The sequence below is a fragment of the Sorghum bicolor genome, chromosome 7, assembly GCF_000003195.3.
Source record: "Sorghum bicolor cultivar BTx623 chromosome 7, Sorghum_bicolor_NCBIv3, whole genome shotgun sequence".
Classification (NCBI taxonomy): domain Eukaryota; kingdom Viridiplantae; phylum Streptophyta; class Magnoliopsida; order Poales; family Poaceae; genus Sorghum; species Sorghum bicolor.
The window spans coordinates 11,530,982-11,542,105 of NC_012876.2; the positions used below are offsets into that span (position 1 = coordinate 11,530,982).

The 11,124-nt window shown below is 43.6% G+C and overlaps 2 protein-coding genes across 2 annotated transcripts; one reads left to right on the forward strand and one right to left on the reverse strand.

Annotated features, from left to right (window-relative positions):
- On the reverse strand, window positions 309-4,797 carry LOC8073230 (AUGMIN subunit 1). The gene is made up of 5 exons (XM_002445224.2): window positions 4,280-4,797; window positions 3,101-3,235; window positions 2,061-2,187; window positions 815-952; window positions 309-729 (listed from the first exon to the last, which is right to left on the reverse strand). Exons 1-5 carry the CDS (start codon window positions 4,717-4,719, stop codon window positions 619-621), a joined length of 951 nt encoding a protein of 316 aa, XP_002445269.1. The 5' UTR covers window positions 4,720-4,797; the 3' UTR covers window positions 309-618.
- LOC8086099 (protein FAR1-RELATED SEQUENCE 6) lies at window positions 5,413-7,893 on the forward strand. Its single transcript, XM_021465581.1, has 5 exons — window positions 5,413-5,476; window positions 5,555-5,871; window positions 5,951-6,344; window positions 6,536-6,788; window positions 7,470-7,893. The coding sequence occupies exons 1-5, from the start codon at window positions 5,413-5,415 to the stop codon at window positions 7,891-7,893; spliced, it is 1,452 nt and encodes a 483-aa protein (XP_021321256.1).

Consider the following 11,124-nt stretch of genomic DNA (forward strand, 5'->3'; position numbering starts at 1 on the left):
TCTCCAAAAAATCTGTCCAGGAATATATGGCACGTTTATCCTTATAATTTGTCTGCCTAACAGGATTATAGCCAAAATTTGGTAAAGAGCGTATTTCTGGGCTAGAGCATCAAGAGATCCAATATTAGAACTAAATATCTAATGCTACTGAAAGATCTGTTGCCCTCGTTCCACTATGTCAATAAAAACAATATTTAATCATACATAAATGACAGAATACAAAGTGTTAACCTCAGCAATTGAGGTTTTTTTTTCCAATGCTACAAACAAATTTGGTATGGATATGATAGAATGTATGAAAGGAAAGAGAAACAAGAACATGCATATGCTATCACAACTGTATGTCCATTAAAACACCACATAAGCTCATCTCTAGACAAGCTGGTCATCCAAAATCACATTCACATTAAGGCAAGACACACACATACACAACAGGCCAAGATCACTGGCGAGTGTCTTGGTTGTCGCTAAGATCATTACTGCAACAGAACTTAATTTCTATGGTGAAGATAGGGAGATGTTACACAGTTATTTAAGCAAGCCGCAAATTACAAGTCAATTACCATTGACCTTAAACCAATGCCAACATGTAAGATACACCAAACAAAACTATGCACATTATAGGCCAGTTGTGGTTAGAGCAGATTGCAACACATCTTCTAGGTACTTCTCTGCGGCTGCATACTGCCTCTTTTTGTCCTCTATAGCTAGTGCAGCTAGAGCTTTATCCTGATTACAAATTTTCAAAGTACCCAATAATTAGCAATGGATTCCATCAGAAAAAAGAAAAAAAAACAAACGGCAAAAGGCATACTGGAGGCAAATCCTGGTAGCTCCTTAATGTATCGGCTATGGGTTTTGTCTTCCTCTCGAGATCCTTCTTATGCTCAGCCATTTCCATCAACACACCATGATTGATCTCCGGCGTATAACCCACTCGATTAAGCATTGCCTGATAATGATAGGAAGACAACAAATCTGTAAGGCATCGAAGCAGATTTGCTAATCAGAGAACAGTGTGTATCAAATAGCAAGGAAGCTGAGCTAGTCAGTTAGTCAAGGGTGTGGATGTATGCCTAGACCACCCAAGTTCAAGTCCTCATCGAGGCGAATTTGGGTGCCTATTTTCTTCTTAATAAAATGCCACCTAGTTACCCCTAGGTTGGTCTCTTTTTTTGTTTATTTTTTTTTATCAAATAGCACACAACTTGACCTACAAAGAGGTAAGCAGCTCTTGGTAAGAATGAAAAACAAATACCATATTAGCTCTAAAATGGTGGTAAAATCCTATTTGTAGTAACAATATCAGATTTTTCAATTTGCAGTTATGACTCTGTTCATCGCTTGTTATCCATAATCAATCACGGCATTGAAAACATGTAATGGAGAAATGTATTATTATTTCAAAGCTTCACAACCTATACAAATTATGTTTATTCCTGTTTCCAACAATCCAGCCAAACTTATACATCTCTAGATCCTCATGTCTACATGGAAGACTGAAGGTAGCTTAGCATATGTATTCGAGGGATATGCTCAACTGCTTAGAGAGCCAAGAATTATGAAGTTAGCAGTTACACAGTGCTTCAGCCCAACTTTATAAAGACATGTCCCCTGAAAACTAGAAGTTCCATACTAAGGAAATAATCCAGCAAACGTAGAGTTGAACTAACAACACTTGCTGAAACACAAAGTTCAATCAGAAAGGCTGGCTACATAATTGCATAACAACTGTGGTAAGTCTATCAAAGCTTCTTACAATCCAAAAGTACACTAAAGATTTGGGCGTTGCACCTTCTGTTCAACAATCATATATTAGAATTACTGTACCTAGCCTAGTAATTAACCAATTTACCAATACATGAAATTGATAGCTCACTAGTTATTGCAATAGTTGGCAGTTTCTAGCCAAAAAAAACAAGCATAGGTTTCTTTACAAATGAAAAATATAAGCAAAAGTTTGTTTAGGATTGTCATCCACACTTAGCATGTCAAAATCAAGAACAGGAAGCACAAGCAAAAGCCAACTCCTAATATAAATCACACAAAATGCTATTCACCTTATAATTTGAGACTTGGAGGATATACTGCCGCTCCTTGGAGTCCATCATAACAAGCTTTGTTTGCCAATCTGCCATTTGGTCCACTTGTTGCTTCTCCACATCATTTTTGAATTTTTCCAGCATCCTAGAAACAAGTACTTATCATGTTTGACACAGAAAACTAGGTGACAATGATTAGTAACTAGTGAGCAATGTTTTCAAGTCGTCCAACTAATCACGATTAGTCGGCCTTATCGGACCCCCAGCTCCGATTATGGTCACTAATTCGATCAGAGCGACTAGAAATATAGTCGTCCGATTAGTCGTCAACTAATCAAGACTTATCGCTTATCAGACGACAAGGGCATGGATGACTAGTTGGCTTACTTTGTTTTTATGTTGGGTTGGCATCTGGCCTGCTGGCCTGTTAGACTAACTGTATTTTCGGCCCATTAGGGCTTTATTAGCTTCCGAGTTCCCACCCCTCACCCGTGCATCTGCACAGCAGTCGCCCCTGCTTTCTCTTTCCTGATCGAACAGGCAGGAGCTGGTCTGCAGTCTGTTCCATCCATTCAGCTTCTGCAGCCATCAGCGGCTCACCTTCTCCAGCCATGGGTGCCTCCACCCACTCCAGCGACCAGCAGCAGGCGCCTCCTCCCTCTCCTTCGAAGATGAGCTCCTCGTCCGATGGTTAGTGTACCTCCTCCTCCATCTTATCTGTTTGTTGTTGTTGCAGCAGCAAATCAGCAAGAAGATGGAGTCTGGGATGTGGAATTCTGGACACTTCAGAAATCAAATCTCAGAAGTGTCTAAGTGATCCATACCATCCATGTTGTCTTAAATATTGTTTTATGTAACCTTAAACTACATACTGTATAGTATATTGGTCCTCGTACATAGGGGACGACTAGACTCGACTAGGCTCGACTAATCGAGCTCATCGACGACTAATCACGACTAATCACCTTATCGATGCCATGGCGACTAGGTCCGATTAGACGATTTGAAAACATTGCTAGTGAGCACTCCAACTATGAAAAGAACAGGTTTCCACTAACTTCTTCAGCTCAGTAAGCTTGTTTATGGCCTTCCGCGTGTAATCAAGTAGTGCCTTTGACTCCTTATGCACTTTGTCCCTCTTCTCCTCCACCTCTGCTCGCCTCAGAGACAAGTCTGCACTTGCTACCACAAAGCTGCATGACAAATATTTTAGAAAATAGTCAAACAAAAAATGTCAAACAAAAAAGAATGATGTAACAGTTCCTATACCACCCAAAGACCAAAAAGTCACTAGCTTCCTCAGAGTTTATGACAAAGTAGCAAAATCAGATACAATACATACATCAGAGAAATTGCTTGTACATACAATTACAACATTGAGGGCATAGATTTACATGTTTCCAATTTACAATTTTGCTTTGAGTTCCATGAAGTCATGTTAGTTCAGTCAATTTAGTGTGGATCCAAACCAAATATGAATGCAAAAATAGCAGAGTGCCTCCAGTCAAGCGTTGGATTTGTTAATTTCTGGGGATCAGAAGCTGGAGGGCATATAAGGTTGCAGAGAGATGTGGTTTCTTGTAACAAATGTTGGTAGTTTGTCTGGTTGTAAGGGCACTCCCAGTGCAGAAACTACCATGGTTTCTATAGACATTAATTGCAGTGCCACCTACTCATTTTGCTGATGTGGCAATGTAGTTATTAAAGAGAGAGAGTAAAAATCATAGAAACTGGGTCTAAGATAGAAACCATATATACACAAAATCCAAATCCAAGACATAAAGTGATATGATTGGCTAAGAATGGAGAGAGAATGAATGTGATTGGATATAAAAATATTCTATAGAAACTATCCATTGGAAGCATAGTTTCTATATATATAGTGTCTATAAAAATTAATGAGTATAAAAACTATATGTAGTTTCTAGCATTGGGAGTGCCCTAAGGCAGCCCTTTATTGGGTTTTGTTCTGGATTCGAAATGATTGGCTTAAACCCTGCCCTGTAATCTGAATCGTTGTCCTTTCATCTTTATGAACGATGAGGCATGGCCCTTAAACTCTAAAAAAAAAATTAGAAGGTTCATCGTTCATGCAATGGCAGTAATAAAATACCAAACACTGAGCATATGTACCCATCAGAAGTGCAGATCTCTCAATTATTGCGTCTCTCAGAGAAAATAAGAGCTGTGTCGTTTGGATAATGCGATACTCGCGGAACCCTAGCGCAACTAGTCACCTGCTCATCTCGGTGTCACGGATGGCGAGGAGGTTAGCGACTGCAGCGACAGCTCGTGCCGCCGCGGCTGCGGGTGGTGGGAGCGCGTCCCTCGCGAGCCCCGCCCGCTCGAGAGCCTCCCGCAACCGCGCCGCCTCGGCGCGGTACTCGGCCGCCTGCGCACGCAGCCCCGCAGCCGCGATTCCGGCGGCGCGGGACCGCGCCTGCGACGCAGAGGCCAGCGCGCGGAGGTAGGCCACCCCGCGCGGTGTGGGGTCGGACCCCAGCGACAGCTCCGCCACCGCACCTCCGCCGCCGCCTCGCCCTCCGGCCCCGCCCGGGCCTCCCGCCTCCGCGGCGAGGGAGGCCAGCCACGCATTTACCTCGGCGACGGCGGCGGAGGAGGAGGCAGACGAGGGTGCCGGAGTGGTGGGGTCGAGGTGCTCGGCGGCGTGATCCATAGGAGCGAGCGGATGGATTAGTGGGTGGCCGGCGACACGGAGGAGACGAAATGAGAGATGTTGGTGTTTAAATTCTTCTGGCGATTTATTTCCCTGGAAATGTACAAGGACTAAGGAGTCGAGTAGGCCCATGTTGTCTGTTGGGCCTAGCCAATTCTCGTATTTTTTTTGTCACTCTTATATGGCAACGTATCCTATGCAAACTAGGCATCCCGTGTAAACATGTAAACTAACGATTTGGATCCTAGGATTATCATCTAATGGCTGTGTTAAGAGGTGGGTTACTTTTCCAAAAAACCCCTCCCACCGTCCGTCAGGCCGTCGCTCCGTCCCGTCCGTCTGGACGCCGCACGTACGTATCCGCTCGTATCCGTATCGTCAGGCCGTCGCTCGTATCGATTGGAAGGCAAGTCACGAACGCCGCCGCCGGCGGCCTGCACATGATCGGTCGCCCGATCGTCTCTCCCCACGCCTCGTCCGCCGGCTCGCCCCACGCCTAGCACTCGATCGGTAGCACGTACGCGTTACAGCGCCGACGGCCGCCGCCGATATTTTGCGGCTGTGATGGAGGAGCCCCGGCCGCCAGCCTCCACCGAGAAGACGAAGGACCCCTGTGGTGACGTTGCGACTGTGATGGCTGGCACCGTAACGATACCCACGAACTCCACTCCGATGGTGGCGACGTCGGCCGCCATGCTGTCCACGAACGCCGCCGCAATGGAGGCCACGATCTCAGGAACACACGGCCCTGATGCAGGTTTGTTTCTCGTATAAAACTTTTACCTTCACTTTTACCTTGACTGCGATCATTGCTAACGTTGTCGTTATCACGCAGTCGTCGTTCATTCCGCCACAGATGATGTCATCCTGACCATCATGGACGTCGATGCTGGAGTTGTAGCCCACGTTGAGGAACCAAGCACACCACGGACAACACCTTCTAATGTAGTAGATAATTGCAAAGCAAATAAAAAGCCTGTGGTTGGAATGATTTTTGATACACTCAAGGATGCGGAGAATTTTTATAAATCATATGCATACGATGCTGGTTTCTCTGTTCGTGTTGGTGCACATAAGAAGGACAATGAGGAAATATTTTACCAGCGGTATTTGTGCTCAAGAGAAGGGTACAGGAAGGAGAGCGTTCAAGAAGTTAGTGACCAGTCCGGGAAAAAAAAGGAAGACACCAAATGTGATGGAAACTCGTGGTGAGGCACGTATTGTTGTCAAGCTTGACAGTGAGAAGAAGTATCAAATATTGTCATTTGTCGAGGAGCATAATCATGGTTTCGTGTCGCCAGATAAGAGGCACCTGCTAAGATCCAATCGTCAAGTTAGTGAGAGGGCAAAGAGTACTTTGTTCAACTGTCATAAGGCTAGCATTGGCACGTCACAGGCATTTCGACTTCTCCAAGTCACTGACGGTGGATTTGAGCATGTTGGTTGCACGCTGAGGGATTTCAAGAACTATTATCATGACCTGAGGTGCAGAATCAAGGATGCTGATGCACAAATGTTTGTGCATCAACATGAGCGAAAGAAGGAAGCAAATCCTGCCTTCTTTTATGAGTTTATGGTGGACAAAGAAGGACGGCTTGTGCGTGTCTTCTGGGCAGATGCCACATGTAGAAAAAATTGTAGTGTTTTTGGTGATGTGCTTTTGGTAGATTCTACATATACTACCAACCAATATGATATGAAGTTTGTGCCATTCACTGGGGTCAATCATCACTTGCAAAGTGTTTTCCTTGGGGCAGCGTTTCTGGCTGATGAAAAGATCGACTCATTTGTATGGCTGTTCCAGACCTTTCTTAAGGCTACGGGTGGACTAGCACCTCATCTAATCATAACATAACAGATGAAGATGCTAGCATGAAGGCTGCTATTGCTCAGGTTCTACCAAATACAACTCATAGATTTTGCATGTGGCATATCATGGATAAGGTACCTGAGAAGGTTGGGTCCGACATAAAAAATGATGAGGATTTCTGGAAATTGTTAAATGAGTGTGTTTGGGGCTCCGAGAATTCAGATGAGTTTGAGTCTCGATGGAATTCTGTCATGATAAAGTATGTGCTCACTGGAAATGAGTGGTTTTCCACAAAGTTCAACATGCGAGAATCATGGATCCCAGCATACTTTATGGACATACCTCTAGCAGGACTCCTTAGGACTACATCACGATCGGAGAGTGCAAATTCTTTCTTTAACTGCTTCATTCATCGAAAATTATCCTTTGTTGAGTTTTGGCTAAGGTTTGAAACAGCTTTGGAGTGCCAGCGCGAAGAGGAGTTGCTAGCCGACAATAAAAGTCTTCACACTAGCCGTAAATTGATGACACCTTGGGTCATGGAGAAGCAGTGTAGTGTCATATATACTCATGAAATTTTCAGCAAGTTTCAGGAACAACTAGTGGTTGCAAGAGATAGTGCATTATTCAAGGGATTTCAGAGACTGAAGATATGAAAATTGTCACCATCAGCAGCCAATCTGGTAAAGAGCGAGTGGTTGAAATGAACAAATTAAACATGTTTGGTATGTGCTCCTGTAAATTTTATGAGTCATTTGGCATCCCGTGTCGTCATATCATTCAAGTGCTTAGAGGCGAGAAGCTAAATGAGATACCACCAATTTATTTTATGAAGAGGTGGGATATAAGGTGTAAAAGGTGAGTTTACACGCCTAGTTTGTTTTACATATACGTATTGTTTTTTATGTGCAATAGTTCTGACCAGATCTTTATTTTATAGAGAATTGTTCTTTGATGAGGAAGGTAACCTTCTGGATGAAAAGGCTAAAGATCCTGTGGAGGTGGCAATGGGGAGAAAATTTTCAGATTCACGTAACAAGTTTGAAGAGCTAATCCAGATGGCCAAGAACTCTGAACAAGGAATGGAATTTTTATATTCTAGTTTATCAAACCTTGTAGAACCTCTCCAAAATATCGTTCCTGCTGCTACAGTCAATAAGCAAGATGAGTTTGAATCATTCCTTGGTGGCAAAATTCCACAAGAAGTTGAGATACATCCACCAAATGATATCAACTCCAGAGGGCGCTGCAAAAGAATCAAGAAGAGCAAGGAGAAGAAGGCGCCCAGAAAACGGATGTGTGGAAAATGCAAGCAATTAGTGTCTCATGACGCACGTAATTGCCCCCTCAATGTTGCTGGTTGAGACATTCTTAGTTCTCCATTCTGTTAAGACATGCTTGTAATTCAATTTCTTAGTTCTCCATTCTGTTAAGACATGGAAGGTCGTGTGTACTCTGAATATTTCATACAACAACTTAGCCAGCTGTGCTTTGCCCTTATGTACCACTCTGTTTCTTTGTCTTGTGTACTCTGAATATTTCATTGCACTATGATGTTTCTTTCTAAAAAAAGCGATGATGGTCAATAAATAACAGCAGCTGCACAGAACAGCAATATATTCTTTTTGTGTGTGAAAGGGCAAAGAGCAGCAAAGAACAGCAGCAGCAGCAATATATGCTTTGCCCTTTCATTGCAGCAAAGAACAGCAGCAACGAAGAACAGCAACTGGCGGTCAAAAAATAGCAGCTTTGATAAGTTTGCTGCTGATCAATATTCTAATACTAATCTGTTTTTTTACAAACAAAATTAAGCTGGTTTGATAAGTTCCCTAGTTCCCTGTTCTTCGGTCCTTCACTGTCAGTGTCACAAACAGGTGCCAAACGAAGTTCTGAACTGTATGACTGCATGGCAGCAGAACTGAACTTGTTACGCCGAGGCACATCGCCCCCAAACGAGACCTCCATCACAGTCGTCGGATCCCAAGGCTAGGCCGGCGGGCGACCGATCGAGTGCCAGGCGTGGGGCGAGCCGGCGGACGAGGCGTGGGGAGAGACGATCGGGCGACCGATCGTGTGCAGGCCGGCGGCGGCGGCGTTCGTGACTTGCCTTCCAATCGATACGAGCGACGGCCTGACGATACGGATACGAGCGGATACGTATGTGTGGCGTCCAGACGGACGGGACAGAGCGACAGCCTGACGGACGGTGGGAGGGGTTTTTTGGAAAAGTAACCCACCTCTTAACACAGCCATTAGATGATAATCCTAGGATCCAAATCGTTAGTTTACAAGTTTACACGGGATGCCTAGTTTGCATAGGATACGTTGCCCTCTTATATTTGACACAAGCTCAATAGCCATCTTTATATGTGTCCCTAATTTTTTACCACAACACTAAGCAAAACTTTATGAATTTAGACATTTTGCATTCGAGGCTCGCCAACTCACTGTGTTGCTCCTGCTGGTGCTGGGACTCTGAGGTGGTGGACGCCTCTTCCTCCTCTCTGCCTTGTCTCTGATTGGATCTGCTTCCCCTACCTCCAGATCTGCTTCCTCTACGTTGTTACAACCCCGAGCCCAAGTTGAAATCCAACGACAATCTTTCTTCTTTCTTAGTTACCCAATTTGTTAGGGTTTGCTCTAAGACAATGGTCTTTATGATATGTTCTACTATGTTTCGGTTCATGTGCGATGTGTTATGTGTTTTCTTTATGATATGGTCTTTATGATGTTCTACTCATGTTTCATTTTGCATGTTGTGATTATGATTATCATGTGCTTAGATTGGGTATTTCATGAAATGGACGATGATGTTGTCCACTATCTACACCTAGAGGCATCATCTTGATGATGCAGCTATGTTGTTCTTCTTAATTGTGCAAGCACATTGATGCCTAGCAAGGCTGGATGAGTTGAACTATTCTTTGTATTTTATATGCATGTAGATGGATCCCTTTTTGAGCCATGACATGATGTGTAGGTAGGTTGCTGCCTTAATAGTAGTGATAGTGTCTTTTGTTACCACCAGGCTAAAGAGAAAAATGCCTGAACCTAAAACAGAGCCAAACCCTCTAGCACCTCTTATTAGGGAACAAAATGAGCAGCACAGACATAGGATATTGAGCCTGATTGACCACTCCACTGTTGTAGAGCGTATTTCCATGCTTAGGATGAGGAGAGCCCCTTTCTTTGCTTTGTGCACTATTTTTAAAGAGAGGCGGCTGGTGGCTGATAGGGAGGGGTGTCAGTAGAGGAGCAAGTTGTCATGTTCCTCCATGTAGCTGGCCACAACCAAAGTTTAGAGTTGTGCACAATTCCTTTAGGAGATCTATTCAAACAATACACATGCACTTTCATCATGTTCTGTATGTTCCTGATGAGCTTAGGAGTGAAATCATCAAGGAACCTTGCACTAGCACTCACCCTAAGGTCCTTGGAAGCCTTAGGTGGAATCCATACTTAAAGGTAATTATTTACCTTGGGTTCATTAGTTGTTCATAATCTCTTTTTGTTGTCACTCACTTATCTGGTTTTAGGATTGCCTTGGTGCCATTGATGATACCCATGTGCTAGCAAGGGTGCCTAGGCACATGCAGTAAGCTTTTATGGTTAGGAAAAAGGATCCCACACATAATGTTATGGTTTTTATGGACTTTGATCTCAAGTTCACTTATGCATTAGCTAGTTGGGAGGGTTCTACCCATGATGCTCTCATTCTGGCTGATGCCATTCGAAGGGAGGATGGGTTCACTGTACCACAAGGTAATTGCAAAACCAAATCCATGAAATTATACACCTAAGCAATATCACATTGCCTCACAATAGATGTCCCATTGTAGGTAAATTTTATTTGGCAGATGTTGGGTATGCATGCCGCAATGTCTTTCTACCCCCTACCAGGGGGGGTCAGGTACCATTTGAGTGATTTTGGGAGCAAAAATGGACCCACCAATGTCAGGGAGCTGTTCAACCTTAGGCATTCATCACTTAGAGTCACTATGGAGAGGGCTATAAGTGCACTAAAGAACATGTTTTCTATCCTTGACAACAAATCCTTTCACAAGTATAAGACACAAGTCAAGCTTGTGTTGGCATGTGCCATCCTTCACAACTGGATCATTGGCTTCAACATTGATTAGCATGTCTCTATTGACGAAGGTTTCACAGGCAGCTTGCCTAATCTAGTAGATAGTGTTAGCCAGGAACAAGATTCAGTTGTCATGGCTCAATAGGGGGATGCAATCTGCAATGTTATGTGCGAATGGAGGGGAACCTCTAGGGTGTGGTGGTGCATGACTTAATTCATTTGGTTGTGCTTGTTAGCCCTGCTATGTAACTCTTGTTTGTATGATGAACATGTAATATATTGCTGGACATGGCTGAGACCAACTATAATTTTTTCCCATCTATGGAATGTTATTTGATTTTTTCTTTCAAATAACTTGGTTCTTAATATTATTAGTTTGCAGTATTTGTTATGTTTTTGTTTACCCTATTATCCTGGTATTTGTTGTGTTTTTATTCCTGACTTGCACATGAAAACCAATGCTAGGATGCCTTCACTCCCTGTTGATGTGGTTGATGTTGAGGGTGGT

Bases quoted from the DNA above. Each gene is read 5' to 3' on its own strand.
- LOC8073230 (XM_002445224.2), bottom strand. From the start codon at position 4,719: ATGGATCACGCCGCCGAGCACCTCGACCCCACCACTCCGGCACCCTCG. The intron at 2,188-3,100 runs GTTAGTGGAAAC...ACTTGTTTCTAG, and splicing joins AAGCTTACTGAGCTGAAGAA to GATGCTGGAAAAATTCAAAA. The intron at 730-814 runs GTATGCCTTTTG...ATTTGTAATCAG, and splicing joins GCTACCAGGATTTGCCTCCA to GATAAAGCTCTAGCTGCACT.
- LOC8086099 (XM_021465581.1), top strand. From the start codon at position 5,413: ATGCTGTCCACGAACGCCGCCGCAATGGAGGCCACGATCTCAGGAACA. The intron at 5,477-5,554 runs GTTTGTTTCTCG...GTTATCACGCAG, and splicing joins AACACACGGCCCTGATGCAG to TCGTCGTTCATTCCGCCACA. The intron at 5,872-5,950 runs GTTAGTGACCAG...ATTGTTGTCAAG, and splicing joins GGAAGGAGAGCGTTCAAGAA to CTTGACAGTGAGAAGAAGTA.